Source organism: Arachis ipaensis, chromosome B9 (assembly GCF_059453495.1).
Source record: "Arachis ipaensis isolate K30076 ecotype BB chromosome B9, ASM5945349v1, whole genome shotgun sequence".
NCBI lineage: Eukaryota > Viridiplantae > Streptophyta > Magnoliopsida > Fabales > Fabaceae > Arachis > Arachis ipaensis.
The window spans coordinates 4,857,746-4,874,146 of NC_142444.1; the positions used below are offsets into that span (position 1 = coordinate 4,857,746).

A 16,401-nucleotide genomic window follows, 5' to 3' on the forward strand; every position below is an offset into this window, starting at 1 on the left:
AGTTATATAGTTCTAAAGACAGTTACCTGTGGCCAATTATCCCATTCATACTTCCCCTTTTTGATGTTTTCTGGCTCAATTAACTCCATCCACTTCATAACGTAGATAGCGCAGTCATAGCTGAAAACGAAGAAAATAAATTACAAATCTCATTTACGAAAGTTTAATGTTCAGAGTCACAAATTTATACCTTGTTTTTTGGCTTGATATTTTAACATATGATGCTTTAATTTTCTTCTCGTTCTCCCCTTTCTGTAGAGGTTCCCCGCCGGCATATGTTATCAATCTTGAAAATACATATCCCTTAAATAGCAAAACAAATCAGTAATATGCCCGAATAAATGCACAAGATACACCCAACTGAATGGACAATATACACCCAACACAACTAACGAAATAGACCTATCTATTAAAGTAAAGAAGACAGAGGCAACTTACAGTGAATTTATTAATGTCCTTTCTCTCATCGCTTGGAGCTTTTTTGTGTAGCGGGTCAAGTATATGACATTTCTGCTTTGTTGTATTTATTAGCCATAACCACCAATGCCCCGAGTGGCAAACAGGAGCAAAAATCTGAAGGATTGCCACATTTCAACAGTGTGTTATTTTATTTGGCATATAAGTAAATAACCGTACTAACAAATTTAGCAAACGAAAACTTACATATGGATGCGAAGTTAATTTTTTTCTATCTATGAAGGGAATGAAACTCGGGTAGGCTTCCACCCTGAATTCCTTTTTCGTTTTCGGTGATATGAATTCCCCCTTTGGGTGATCCGAAAGCGCCATACTCTGCAAGAATTGCGAAACAAGAAATGAAATACTAAACTTACACCCAATCGAACGTAAAAAATACAGCCAAATCAATACATAAAATACACCCAAAGTTCGTAGAAGTAACACTTACCACAATATCGGGGGGGAGACAGTATATTTGTTCTTGAAACCTCTTTTCATTTTTCTGGTTGAGGATGAGGCAGATGGCAGATACAATCTAGAAATATATGCCGAAATCAATTTTACATTAATAAACATTGCAGTTGAATTTGGTATAAAAACATTAATGTTATTCTAATATTACCTGAGTTTCTATATCACTTTTTGCCTGGAGGGATGCAAGGTGCATTCTCATCAAAATGTATTCACCTTGGGCAACGAGAGTGCACATCTCCTCATACTCGTTAGTATTGCCATCTGCGTCTTCCTTCAGTCTCGTCCCCCAGATGTAGCACTTTTGTTTCATATCATCCGTAATCTGCTTTGTTGTCCCAGGAGTTTCAAACTTCCCAAAACTTTGTCCCCCAGTCTCCCTCTGAATTTGTGGACTTTTGTTTTTTCCCTTCGCCGCACTGCTTGCTATGTTTTGGACCAAATCGTCCAATTGTTCTATCAAATTTGCAGCTTCAGGAGATTTTGCCATTTCTGTCTCCTGCGTTGACGGCCCCTCCTGGCTTGAATCAGTCAATCCAAGGCTGAATGATGGCACCCCTGGATCTGTTTTAGGAACATGGGTTGATGTCCGTGCCATCATCAACAGGGCAGCAGCGTCTTCTGCAGCTGGATGACTGCGTCATCATGTATAAGAATAAGAATAAGAATAAGAATATACAGATGATAAGCAAAGATTGATTTTAGTCTGATGAACTTACATTTTAGTTGGAGCTGGGGGAATCGTGGGTGTGGTCTCTTGAAGTTGTTTGGGGGTTTCAGGAGTGCTGCACAGTTACAAAAAATTAATCATGGCGTAAAAAAAAACTAATCAGGAACAATATACACCCAAACTGTTAGCAAATATACACCCAAACTCTAAACAAATATACACCCAATACTATTTCTTACGTTTCTGTAGTCCCTTCAATCTGTAGCATAGGGGTTGGTTCAAAATCTGTCTCAGTGGTTGTTTGGGATGCAGGCACAAAAACCTGAATCGGGACTCTAAACAAGAAGAAAAAAAAAGGGTTAACAACGCTTTTGAAAATAATAAGGTTATAAGGTTTAAATATTCTTGAAAAACTCACATTGCAAGCGCATTCGACGGTGTCTGTTCCCTCACAACCATCATATTCGAATCAGACGGACTCAACCTAAAATACACCCAAAGAAAGTCAAAAAATACACTCGAACAATTCAAAAAGAAGACAGGCTTTGTTTTTTGAGAACTTACATACTTGCAGTTTTTGCTTTTTTTTCCTGCCTTTTTTTTCTTGAATAAAATAATAAAGGGCTTTTTTTTTTCTAAAAAATATATATACAGAATTAGAAGTAGAAGGGTAATAGAAGAACAAAAGTAACGGTTATTTGAAAGAGAAATTACATGCTCTGTGACGGCTGGTTTACACTACTCTGTTCTGTGCGTCCTTGAGAGGAAGGATCATCACTTCCCAAGTTCACAGCCGGTAGTCTAAACAGATTTCATGTTATTCAGACAAAATAAGATACAGGTATAAAATACACCCAAATGAATGCACAAGATACAAGCAACCGAATGGACAATATACACCCAACAAAACAAACGAAATATCCAAACTTAGTAAACAACATACACCCAACTTGATCCACAAAATACAGCCAAATGGTTCCACAAAATACACCCAAATGATGATAACAAGATTTTATTGAATAATAAAGCTTCTTACGTTTCAGACGACACATAGCGACCTTCTGTCGATCGCATGTCAGCTTGGTTCTCCCTGCAAAACAAGAAACAATTATTAGCATACAAAACACACCAAAATATGAAATAGACAGCCCATCAAGACATACCCCTCTGCAGCAGATTTATCAACGTTTTGCCTTAGCCATTCATCTAGTTCGTCACTTGATATTTCATATGTCTCACTACATTCATAAAAGAAGATGTTAACAAAAATAATTACGATGATAGACGGTAATATAGCTTACGAGGTACTGTACCCGTCAAAGTATTGATCTTCTTTAGGAGGTGAATCCTCCACAACAACTTTTTTCTTTTTTGGTTGTGTTCTGGGTGGAAAAAAAAGAGTACCAATCAGAAATAAAAAATTAATTTTATTACAGAATATTATCCAAAGAAGTGCTTACTTTTTTGGTGATGTTTTTGTCTTTTTCTTTTTCTTTTCCTTCTCCACCGGTGATGATTATTCGCTCCTATAAGTTAATAAGAGACACTTCAGTTAATACACGAAATCTTAATAATGAAGCCAAAAGAAAGGAGTAATAATTTCAGGACATTACTCATCACTTGATTCAGATTCAGATTCTGAATCAGAATCGGACCTCTCTTGACTCTTTTTTCTTTTTCTGGAGTCCATTCTGGAAGGCAAACAATCATTATTTAGAACATACTAAAAAAAACACGCAAATGAATGCACAAGATACACCCAACGCAGCAAACGAAACACACCCAGCTTAATAAACTACATACACCCAACGTGATCAACAAAATACACCCAACTTGAAAAAGCAATTACACCCAAGTATGGTACTTACTTTTTTCACTGTTTGCTGCGGTGTTTTGTTCCTGAATCCTCTGAGTCTTCTTGAGTCTCAGACTCAGAGGTAGAAGTGTCACTGTCAGTAGTTTCTTTCTCCGAAGACGATGTTGAACTCGCCTTCCTTTTTTTTTGATTTCTTGTTTTTTTTCTTTTTTTTCTTCTTTTTTCATTTTTTCTCTTGCTCTTGTCTCCGCCATCTTCACAATCCCCTGAAACATTAGATATTTTAGCTAGCAGCATATTATGTTTACTTACCAACATTAGATATTTCAGGTAAATAAAATACAACCAACATATTATGTTTACTTACCAAAATTTCCTCTCTTTCTACAGTCATTCTTTCCACCAACTGCTCCTTAGTCCAGTTGGCAATCCAGGGCTTTGGTGGTCTTTCAGCCCTCTTCTTGCCTTTGTTTTTTGAAAGATGAAAGTAAATTATCATCAGGGCGAAGAGGCAGCCATCAATTGCCTTCTTCTTTTTCTCCTTGTAGTCTGTGATGCCCTTGATCATGAAGGTCAAAACATGCCCCCCAGTTTCTCTCCGATATGCCGTCCATCTTAAAAATTGGGGCCAAGTGCACAGGCGATATTTTGTTTATCGTCGTTGGCAAAAGGAACGCCATCTGTATATAGAGGATGAATATCCTCTTGAACATCAGGCGTTCCTCTTCGTTGCCAACGCCGATTTTTCCATCATTTCATCGATAAGACTTTTGAGGGTCTTACCCTGGAATCTTCTAAAAATTATTTTGTCATCATCAGAAAGTTTCTTATACTCAACTTTCTCAGGAAACAGATCTCCTACAAAAAGGAAAACAACAAAGTATCCAAGTCGGTTCAAATACACCCAATCATCAACTTAAATACACCCAAGCATCAACTTAATATACACCTATATTTTTAAGCTAGTTACCTGTTGCATTGATGCCAAGCGCATGACCTATTGTTTTTGGTGTTATTTGGAAAGAACCATATCCTGTTTTTAGTTTGTTGTCCCCAAGTTTGAAGTTGTTTGCTAGCTCCCTTAATAGTTGGTGATCCACCCTCAGTGGTGGGATGTGCATCAACCCACCGAATCTGAGATCCCTCACAATCGCCTTCTTCTCCTCACTCATGTTTCTGAACTTATCACTTAGGAGATGTGTGGCACACTTAAGGTCTTTTGTTTGTTTTCTTGCTGTCATTTTCTCTGAAATGAAAAATACACCCAAAGACATCAGTAAGATACACCCATATATAACAGTAAGATACACCCATAGGTATGATTCAGATACACTCATTGATAACAGTGAGATACACCCATAGATATGATTCAGATAAATCCATATATATCAGTCAGGTATCACTCAAACATGCTTCAATATCAAATTAATTGAGATATCAGTAAGATACACGCATATATGAGTCAGATACACCCATTGATAACAGTAAGATACACCCACATGTAAGAATCAGATACCCCCATTGATAACAGTGAGATACTCCCATATATATGATTCAGATATAGTATCCATATATATCAGTCAGATATCACTCAAACATACTTCAATATCAAGCCACATTACAAGTTCAAGCAGTATACACCCCCCAATCTACGGAATAAACCCCAAAAATTATTTACCAGAAGATCTAGAACAACAAGAATAACAGGATAACTTAGAACAACAACGTAGAAGAACAGTGTAACAAAGAAGCAAGAGTAACAGTAAACCCTAGAACAACGACGTTGAAGGAAAGCAAAACATAGTTTGTAATATGGAAAATATACAGGAATCTTAATGAACTTACGTTGAGTATTGTTGCTTTGTTTTCTCTTCAAATTCTTGATGGAGAGTTTGATGGTGTTTTGACGGAGGTTTCGAACAATGACATGTATATTTTGAACTTTGATCTTCGCTCGAAAATAGAAGGGTTTCCTTGTTTTCGAAGCGTTTTAAGAAGTGGAAGAAGTGGAAGAGTTTGCCATACGTAACCGTTTGTGTTGAGCGCGTGAAGTGACGTTCCATGTAATCTGTGTTGATGCGCGTGACTTGTATTTGGGCTGGGCCAACTTGTAAGCTTGTAAGCTTGTATGTGTAGCCCAGCCCTATATATTATATATATGAGATATATATTTGATAAAATAAAAAATATTTGATAATTTTATTTATAATTATTTTTAATAATGTGATAGGTGTAAGTTTTAATTATTTCTTTTAATGATATTTTATTTAATCAATTTTATGTTATACGCTCAAATCTTTATACTTTTTTAAATTAATTTTTATTTATTTATTTTTATGGATATAATAACTTATATCATTTTATTTTAATAATTATATTATCTAATTTAAATATTTCTTTTTTTGTAAAAAATATTAAGTTTTCTTTTAAACTTATATGGTTGAAAAGAAAACTTTTACCTTACTTTTTTATGATAACTTATTTCGACTAATATTTTATTTTGGGAGTTGTATTTTATATTTTATAAGAATTTCAGTACCTTTAAGATAATTAATTATTTTTAAATTTTTGAAACTTATTATATTTCTTTTATATAATTGGCATGTCAAAAACAAATTATTGAATATATATATATATATATATTAATAAACAGATATGCTACACATTTAAATTTTATTGTCATCTAAGTTTAATCAAGCGGGCTCAATACCAATAAAAATCACTCTTATTAAAAGAGCGTATATATACACTCAAAATCTCTCCGAAAAACCATTCTTCTTCTTTTCTGATGCTACGTCTTTTTTTTTTCTTTTTTTTTGTTATCTTTCTCTTTTGTTATCATCACCAAATACTAATAACGCCAACATTATACTAAAACCTTTATTGGTTTTGATTTTCTCTGGTGACATCATTAAATAATTTCAATTTATTTCTTAGGTTATTTGAAGTTCATTTAGATCCAAAAATAAATTCGATGTGTTTTTGTTAATGATTGAGTCTTTTTGACTGCTTATTTAAATCTGAACTAATTTTGGTTCATTTGTGTGTTAATTTTAATTCACTTGATGCCGATGATAAGTATTAATCAAATTTTTTATTCCTTAAATAATTTCGTTTCTTTTTTTAGTTTAATTGACATTTATTTGGATCTAAAAATAAATTTGATATATTTTTATTAATAATTGAGTTTTTTTGACTGTTTGTTCAAATTTAAACTAATTTCAGTTTTTATTAAAATTCATAAATATTGATCAATTTTTTATTTTTTAAATAATTTTAGTTTATTTTTTAATTTAATTGAAATTTATTTAGATCAAAAAATAAATTCAATATATTTTTGTTAATTATTAAATTTTTTTTAGCAAAAAAAATAAAATTATTCATGATCACCTTATCCTTCCTTCTTCGCTATCTTTTGTTCTCCCTCAATGAACCCATTTTTTAATTGACAGCCCCGGTTGACTCCTCTCCTCCACACAGTACGACGAAGCCCTAGCCATCAAGGTGAAAATCCTGGTACTACTTACCATCCCCAATGCCATGCATTTTTTGTTTTCTTTTAACCCAAATAATGTTGGCTTAGTAGTTATTACGCATTCTCGTTGTTCTTACATTTTCCCTAATTTTTTATCGTTACTCTTCACTCATACACTAATATAGACAAGTTTGAACGTTTAAAATAGGCTGTAACATCCTCTGTAAATTTTGATTTTACTTTTAGGGTTATTTATCTCCTTTCTTGATTCTCAGTCTTTCTTGCATTTCTGTTCATCTCCCGATTTTACCCTTCAAACGATGAGTGTTTTACTTTCTCCCCGTATTTCGATTTGCTGTAATATCATTAACTAACATGAAAAAAAAAATGTTATTTATACCGAAATTGGTGTCTATGTCTATATGCCTATATCAACCTCACTCACTCTGGTATAATTATAAACCCTAAAAAAGTGACAACAGAAGAAAATCATTTTTTTTTTCCATTTCATAGCTAGGGTCTGAAGCAGAAGTTTTTGTTTTTGTTCTTTTATGGACATAGCCATTGACTTATCTGACTCTTTGCATATGATTGACATTTTGTTTGACCCACTCAAATGGCTGAAACATGTACAGCATAAAAAAGAAGCATGGGCACAGACATCATCAGCAGCCTACCAAACTCGTTGTTGTGCCACATCGTCTCATTCCTCCCAACCATAGATGCCGTGGGCACCAGCTTCTTGTCTCGCCGGTGGCGCCACCTCTGGAAGGATCTCCAAGCCTTTGATTTTGATACCCAACGCATTGGGAACAATGAGAGATTCGTGTCTTTTGTGGACACAGTTCTATCCCAGCGCAGGTTTTCCGACATCCGAAAGCTCCGCCTCATTTGTGGGGCACACTTAGATAGCGGCAATGCCGTCGGAAGGTGGGTGCGAGCTGCTCTGGGGCCTTGCCTTCAAGAAATGCATCTCCTTTTGTATGGTGATGTTAGTAGCAACTATGTTGATGAAATATTCACATGTGCTTCGCTTGTTTCTCTCACCCTGGTGGCTAATCTTGTTTTGAATAATATATCTTCGGTTCATTTGCCTCTACTCAAGAATTTATCACTGGGCCCAGACGTACCTGTTGACCTCAACCTCATATCTGCCTGCCCTGCTCTTGAATATCTTTACTTCATTTTTGATGCATCGTTTTATCCTAACATTCACTTGCTCTCCCCCTCTTTGAAGAGGCTAAGATTAATAGAGGCAAGAGAAAGAGACTTTGATGATCCCATAATCACTGAGATTCAAATAGACGCCCCGAATCTTGAGTACCTCCGTATATACCTTGAAGAATCGTGTGTAAGGACTTTAGTCATCAGTGATTTTCCCAACATGATGGAAGCTTCTATTGATATTGCTCCCAAGGCTGAGCATGTTGATTGGGTACCCAAACTTCTCCAGGCACTCTCCAAGACGAAGAAGCTGGCTTTGGGGGGATTTACCACCCAGGTAATATGCTTGTCGGTGTCTCATAATCCGTTACTCATTCTAACTTGCTTATTGGAATCTCTAAACGGTTGTGTTATCTTTCACACAGTGCTTGGTCAAAGCTCCAAATTTACACTTCCCAGAATTTAGCTACTTACGTCAACTGAGGATTTGTTTTAGAAGTTTCAACTCTGGAGTCCTAATAAAACTGCTTTGCTGCTGCCCTAAGCTTCAAGTACTCAAAATTGATAACAATGGGGTATAAACATTTGCATAATTCCACCATTTTCTATTTGTTATTAATTGCCTGCATCCTTTGACAATTTTTTTTCCCATGTTGTCAGGTACAGTATTTTGGTGACCAAACTCCCCGTACTGAACCTAGCAGTTGGACACAGCCAGCCAGTGTACCTAATTGTGTTAGGTCACACTTGAACATTCTTGAATTTAGAAGATACCCAGACTCATTAGAGGAACGTGAATTTTTGGCTTATATCTTGCAAAATGCACTTGTTTTAAAGACATTTATAATCTACACTAACATTGGTTCATTTGAAAAGGAGAAAGAGCATATCCTTAATGAAATATCTGTCTTACCGAGGGGCTCTAGCATATGCCAAGTTGAAGAATTCACGTATTGCAAATGGTATGAACTCTCCTCTGCTCTGTGGTTTGCCATATCAATACTATCTCGAGTAATATAAATCTGAGTTTTCCTTATGAGGCATGTTTAAAAAATTAGTATGAAAATTGTGAAAAGTGAACCAGGGTCCATTCTATATGTGAAAAATTAGTTATCTTATGGAAAGAATCATCTGTTATACTGCCATTTTATATAGGGTGTACTGGCATATATTTCACTGCTTCCTCATGTTTGCTGTCTGCACTTTTAACTAATGCTGTAGAATTTTCTTGAATTAGTTCTTTTGTGATATTACATGAAATTGGGAAAAGGCTTTGTTGTTTGTCGTTGACTTGTATATGAAATTGGATTTCATGTATTTATATTATACAAAAATAAAGTGTTGGGTCAATACAATAAGATTATAACATTTTAAATCGATCTTTTTCTAGGATTTTAGATTAAAAGCAACACATGGAAAAACATTATTGGTATTCTAAAGGTAATTTAATTAAAGAAGACAGAATTGTATTTGTTAGGATTTTATGTACATGATTACACATTTTTTATTTTATATATATATTAGAATGATTGTGATATTACGTGAGATATATGCAATCCTTCCTTCACATGAATTATGACATGAATATTTGGTAAAAGTTTATTGATAATGCAAATATGTATGAATCGCGAATCGATAATGTAAACTGGAATTATACATATTGATGATATGCAAAATTAAATTTTAAATCATGGTCAAAAGTGCTTAAAGCCTTAAACAGAGCCTTAATTCTTGCGATAGAACTGTTCAACCTGCCCCGTTTGCATTATGAATCACACAGATGATATAAATATTGTTTTCTAATAGTTTTTTCTTAATCTGGCTTTTTACATTCAAGTAGTTTTTTTCTTTCCTCAGGCGGCTATAAAGGAGATGACTCCTATTGCTTCAGCATGGAAGTGTGAACTTGGAAGGGTGGATTATGTGAAGTATAAGAAGACTCGACATCATGCTTTTGTTCTATGCAACTTTTAATTTAAGCAACATAAACATAAGTTGTTGATGTTATTTTTAAACTCTTTTTTTTTTTTTTTTTCCAATCAGATCTAGCTACCTAGTTGACAGTATTTTCCTTTTTGAAAGTTGCAGTTTAAACACTTTTATGTTCGGATCTATCTTATATTTGGGATTTGATGTGGCATTTTGGACTTAAAATGAAATGCAAATGAATGCGAGCATTGGACTTGTTCTTAATATTGGCCTTCCAACTTGTTCTTAATATTGGCCTTCCAATAACGCGCTTGTAAATCTCATCAATCTGTTGGGAGAACAAAGATAGACTGCTCTAGTTGCTTTCAAAAATTAATTGAAAAAGAAAAAAACAAGAGAGGTTTATATATATATATATATATATATATATATATATATATTAGTTGTATTGTATACTCAATTCACAAAGAAAATATACTAAAGAAAAAACTATGAATAAGTACACAAAATTAACACATTCTTTGTGTTTTGTAGCTGGTATGTCTTAAGACCGGCTAATTTTCATTTTCACTGTGAGAGGAGGAAATGCAGTTTTCCTTTTCATAATATTTCACTTCAAAATGAAAAGACTATTTTACCCCTAGTATATTAAAGAAAAATTTACATAGAACTCTAATCCCTTCTCATGTTGTACCAAGTGCAAATTGAACAACATAAGTAGATTGCTATATTACTAATAATAACACAAGGATCAACAGAGGTGTACACTCAATTGTTCTTTTATAGAATTAGTTATTAATCTAATCGTTTTAAATTGATTAGAGGAAATTAAATAAAGAAAAATGAGGAGACATGCAGAAGTGTACATGAATTAACCCAAGTTTCATGACCACCATGATTATAATGGCACCTTCTTCTGGACAGAAAGAGAGACAATTTTTCTTAAGAGTAAACATGAAACTCTGTAGAATGGATGATGTGAAGTATAGGAAGACTTGACGTTGTGTTGTATAAGCTCTATGCAACCTTTAAGCAACATATATATATTAAGTTGTTGATGTTATTTTGAAACCCTTTTCTCCTTTTTCTCCCAACCATCTCTAGGTACCTAGTTGAGTATTTGACAGTATTTTATTTTCTGAAAGTTGCAGTTTAAACACTTTATGTTCTGATCCATCTTAAATTTGGGATTTGATTTTGTTGTGTTTCTTTAGAAACTGTTATTCTAGTCTCTTCTGGTTTGATATTTGTTAGAGCACTTCTTAAATACGAAAATAATGATGGGTGTAGAAATTCAGAAATCACAGGGCATGAACCATGAATCAAACATCCTCTTATATAAATTGACAAAGTCACATTTAACTAGTTCAAAAATTTGGTTACAAAAATCAGGACGTGATACATAAGGGTCAAAATTATAGCCAAAACGGCTTGCTGGGCAAGTGAAATAGTTCTTCCACTATTGGTTTGAATATCGTTTTTGGCATCGTTAGTATGATAGAGGAAGGCCATTGAAATGCTGTCTTCATTCTTGCCTCTAAATATTGGCCTCCCAATAACGTGCTTGTAATGCCCATCACTCATTCTCTGTTGGGAGAACAGATATAGATTGCTTTAGTTGCTTACAAAATTTAATTATAATAAAAAAAATAAGAAAAATAAAGTTAATATATAAGAATATTAGTTTTATTGTACATTCAATTCACAAAGAAAATATACTAAAGAAGAAACTATGAATAATTACACAAAAGAGTAAAGTATCGTTTTTGTCCCCAACGTTTGGAGTAAGTCTTATTTGTATCCTTAACGTTTATAAAAGTGATTCAATGTTATCATACTATCAATTATACTAACAAATTATATTATATTTTTCAATTATTCTCACTTAGATGTATTCATTCTCAATTAGGTCTCACTTAGATGTGTTCGATTTTAATATTATACCCACTATTTGTGTTTAGATTCAATTATGTCCCTAAAAAAGTGAATTATGTAAATGTTGTAGAAATTAATTTCAACATTTGATGAGCTATTTTTCGGAGTAGATCATCGATTCTATCCCAGAACATTTGTATTCTAACTTCAAGAAGAGATTTTTAAAACTCAAACTAAAGCGCTCATGATGTGTAATTGATGGCAGGATAACATTGAATCACTTTTACAAACGTTAAAAATAAAAATAGGACTATTTAAACGTTAGGAACAAAAATAAGATTTACCCCAAACGTTAGGGACAAAAACGATACTTTACTCTTACACAAACATTCTGTGTTTTGTAGCTGGTATGTCTTATGATTTTTGGCTAATTTTCATTTCCAGTGTTAGGGAAGGAAATGCAGTATTCCTATTCATAAGAATATTTCACTTCAAAATGAAAAGACTATTTTGCCCCTAGTAGATTAAAGCAAAATTTACATAGAACTTTCCCCTCTAATCCCTTCTCATCTTGTACCAAGTGCAAATTGAACAACATAAGGAGATTGCTATATTACTAATAATAACACAAAAGGGTCAACAAAGGTGTATACTCAATTGTTCTCTTATAAAATTAGTTACTAATATAATCGTTTTAAATCGATGATTAAGAAAATTAAACAAAAGAAAAATGGGGAGGCATAAAATGGAGGCATGCAGAAGTGTAAATTAAATTACCTGAGTTTCATCACCACCGGTGATTATAATGGCACCTTCTTCTGGACAGAAAGAGAGCCAACTTTTCTTAGAGTAAACATGGAACTCTGTAGATCCATCGCATACATGAAAACCCAATGAGTGTGAGTAATCCGTTCCCCTAATCAGCATTCTAATCACATCATATTTTAAGGAGTTAGGCCATTGATCTTCTCTATTATCTCTGCAATGCTTATATATACAACATACTGTTCCAACATCATGCCCATGATGAACCAAATCCATATCATCAACTTTAATTTTTCTTGCAATCTTTTCCAGTATCACCGGTAAAATTTTCTCGGCCACAGTCTCGATGCGTAGCATGAGTTTTTCCATTTTCTTGCTGCAAAAAAGATTTAAAAACATTGAGCAACACTTCGTGAATAGTTGTCATGGAATATCTTGACATTGACTGTAAGAATATACTTAGAATATTTTCAGATTTTATATTTATTTAGTTTGATATAAAATTAATTTTGTCATTATGTTTAAATGATATTCCTGACCTATAAATAAGTACTACTTTTTATTATACATTTTCTAAGCATCTGAATGTCAATTTATCTTTAGTTATTCTCATGAATTCATTGATAAGTGACATTACATGCGTGCAATGCATTACTCCTAATTTTGAGAGTTAATGGATGTGTAAAGTATAGTGCTCACTACTGCATGTGCAGTTTTTTAAACAATAAATGATGAAGTGTAAAGATGTTTTGCTCCTAACTCGTGCAATTTCAGTTGATTATAGCCAGCTAGCTTAATTATTATGTTGGATCATAACTAAGCAAGAATAAACCAGTTACCTTTCCTCCACTAGCTTTGCGTGTGACAGAATAATTAGTGTGCTTCTTTTTCTCTTCTTTCTTTTAAACTACAGTGATTGAATGAATTTTATGATCATACTTTCTCACTTACAATAGCTGCTTGGTTATATATAATCCAAAGTGTTGTTCATATGTGTTAAGTTAAATAGTTATGATTAATATAGGGGTTTAAAGTCTAAAATTAAAAGGTTAGTAACAAAATTTAAGGATGATAAAATCAATAAAATTTAAATTTAAAAATTAAAATAAAAGTTGGCTAAAATTTAATTAGGTGTCATTAAATTTAACATATATGTCACTTTTTAAATAGTGTAAAGTAAAAAGAATATTTATGCCCATTTAAATGTAAGGATATGTGAGCAACCACCATAAAATAATCCAAATTCATGCTTGAGAATTATTCTCCCTTTCTCTAATTTTTTGTTCTGTCAATATTTTTTTTTTGGTGACTATGTTCTGTCAATATATTCTAAAATCAAAATATTTAAATAAAATCTGTTGTTCATTGTTATATTTTATAGAACAACAATAATTATCATCCTTCCATGACCACTAGTAACGTTTCTAAAACATATATGATATAATTATAAAAGAAAAGAAAAAAAAAAACATATGATTTGTTTTTCTTATACTTATGTAAACTCATCATATATTACTAAAAAATAATGCGCGACCTTATCTTAAGTGAAAACTACATCAAGATTATGCAAATTTTAGTTCATATCAGAGATTTTGAACATATTAAATATTTATCTTATTTTCATTTTTGGTAATTGAACATATGAATGTTTATCTATATATATATATATACCATAGAATTCACTTTATAGTTAATAGCAAACAATAATAGAAAAAGTCTAGGGGCCAGCAACTTTGTTAAATTTTGGCCAGCATGTAACCAGCAAAAAAAAGTGAGCTATTGGATAAAATCTCATACCAATCTCACACCATTAAAATCATCATTGATGGCTATTTGATGACTACAAATCACAAAAGTTGCTGTCCCGTAGCATTCCTCAACAATAATATTCATCTTATCTAGTGTAGTGCCAATGATGTTTTAGAATTTGATTACTACATGCAAGATTGAAATATCTAGTGGGGAACCAATAGTTGAGAAATCCTATATTTTAGAATTTGATTACTACATGCAAGATTGAAATATTTAATTAATCACAAATCACGCAATCCTCTCTTGGCATGCAGATATATAATCACAATCTATATACATAATAAGTTCTAGTAGTAGCTAGCTATGTACTAATGATTTGTTAATAAAATGGATGCATTATATTACGTATATAGGGTTATTTATTATCTAATTATCAATTATTAATAATTAATTAACATAACGTTAATTACCTGAAATTTGGATATCCAATAGGCGAAATTCCCTCCATATTCAACTTCAACTCGTCTTCTCTGCACCACACGAACTCTTCACACATCTCACTCCCTTCTTCTTCTTCTTCTCCGCCATGATACTCTTCATAACCCCAAGGCTTCTCCGGTGACCTCATCAAAGCCTCTCTCTTCACGGGCGGCACACCGAACACTCCGGCGGCGGCCTCCGCAGCAGACACCACGAGCTCCCTCGGAATCCCGTGGTTCATGAGCTGGAAGCACCCGATTTTCGCCATGGCGTCCAAAACGGCATCGCATTCCGCCTCGTCACGGTGAAAACAGAGAGAAACGAAGTCGACCTTTGGCGGAGTTTCTAGAAGCTTCTGTTTCGGGAAGAACTTATCGGGCAACACGAGATCAGGGACGCGGAGCGAGGATTCTAGAAACTCCGTTAAAACTTCGTCATTAGTTACCGACGATCGCCGTCCTGAGGCAACCGGAGACGGCGGCGGAGCGCGGAAATCGACGACGGCTTCAGGCATCGGTAACGGCGTTATTTAACTCTTAACTGTTAACGGTTTTAGTTATGATATGTGTGTGTGTGTGTGGAAACTGGTGTGTGAGCGGTTATTTATTTGAAACGGTTTTTGGTTTTGGAAGCGAGTGAGGGAGAGAGAAAAAGCGCGTGGAACAACGAGGGATTGATGGCGTGTCTCGCGCATTGGAGACATGAGGGGTTTCCCGCGAATAATTACGACGTCGTTTTACTTTTGCTTTCTTTTTCTGATTCTGCTTTGTTTTTTTGGTTTCTTCGTTTGCTTTACAGCAGCAGTGGTACCAGTGCTCATCATTTCAAAGGAAAAGGAATATCTGAAGCATCATTACCGGTAATTTTTGCAATTTCAGGTGGGGGCTGCCCATCTTGTGTTGTACTAGAACTACTAGTACTATATTTAAACAAAAACTTATTTTACATAATTATTTAATTACTGTTTATTTATTTAAATGACTACGCTTTAATGGTTGAAAATAATTATTTTTAGGGATGTAGTGATACAAAATTAGATGCGCGCATAGAATATTTTTATATTATACATCAAAATTAAATTGATATTATTTTAATATTAATATATATTATATATTTTAATATATATTTTATATATGTATCTCAATATATATTTTTTTAATATATAAAACTAAAAAAGTTTATATAACCCAGAGACATGATATAACATAGATACAGTTCAAAATATTTAAAACTAAAATACACACTAGGATCATGTATTTAAGTCTTATGATATTTTTCTTTGTCCTTATCTCTGTCCTATCAAATATATTTATATTCTACCATATTTGTGTATGTTTTGTCCCGTGACACTCTTAATAACTGATCTTAGGAGTTCAACATATCAGGGGGTTTGTTAAAAATGAATTAGTGAATTAAGGATGAGAAATCAAACTTGTTCAATTGGTTATAATCTAGGTTACTGTGATGTGTGAAAAAGAATACGTGTATGACTGCTCCTCTTTTAATGTAGTTTCAACGATAGAAAATGATGCAGTACAAAAAGCC

At 33.4% G+C, this 16,401-nt stretch overlaps 3 protein-coding genes across 5 annotated transcripts; 1 reads left to right on the forward strand and 2 right to left on the reverse strand.

Annotated features, from left to right (window-relative positions):
* Nucleotides 1-321: 321 nt before the first annotated feature.
* On the reverse strand, nucleotides 322-1,243 carry LOC148543574 (uncharacterized). The gene is made up of 5 exons (XM_088498575.1): nucleotides 1,082-1,243; nucleotides 908-994; nucleotides 664-792; nucleotides 439-573; nucleotides 322-360 (listed from the first exon to the last, which is right to left on the reverse strand). The coding sequence occupies exons 1-5, from the start codon at nucleotides 1,241-1,243 to the stop codon at nucleotides 322-324; spliced, it is 552 nt and encodes a 183-aa protein (XP_088354701.1).
* Nucleotides 1,244-6,838: 5,595 nt separating this feature from the next.
* LOC107619376 (F-box/FBD/LRR-repeat protein At5g56420) lies at nucleotides 6,839-10,248 on the forward strand. Of its 3 annotated transcripts, none has more exons than XM_016321650.3 (5): nucleotides 6,839-6,920; nucleotides 7,527-8,392; nucleotides 8,481-8,630; nucleotides 8,716-9,017; nucleotides 9,913-10,248. In XM_016321650.3, exons 2-5 carry the CDS (start codon nucleotides 7,541-7,543, stop codon nucleotides 9,920-9,922), a joined length of 1,314 nt encoding a protein of 437 aa, XP_016177136.1. In that variant the 5' UTR covers nucleotides 6,839-6,920; nucleotides 7,527-7,540; the 3' UTR covers nucleotides 9,923-10,248. The 3 variants fall into 3 exon arrangements, with proteins under 3 accessions (XP_016177136.1, XP_016177135.1, XP_088353955.1); XM_016321649.3 differs by having other exon boundaries at nucleotides 6,847-6,932; XM_088497829.1 differs by lacking the exon at nucleotides 6,839-6,920 and having other exon boundaries at nucleotides 6,972-8,392.
* A 1,047-nt stretch (nucleotides 10,249-11,295) lies between these two features.
* On the reverse strand, nucleotides 11,296-15,454 carry DTA4 (downstream target of AGL15-4). Its single transcript, XM_016319120.3, has 3 exons — nucleotides 14,847-15,454; nucleotides 12,637-13,000; nucleotides 11,296-11,571 (listed from the first exon to the last, which is right to left on the reverse strand). Exons 1-3 carry the CDS (start codon nucleotides 15,368-15,370, stop codon nucleotides 11,347-11,349), a joined length of 1,113 nt encoding a protein of 370 aa, XP_016174606.1. The 5' UTR covers nucleotides 15,371-15,454; the 3' UTR covers nucleotides 11,296-11,346.
* Between the last annotated feature and the right edge of the window lie 947 nt (nucleotides 15,455-16,401).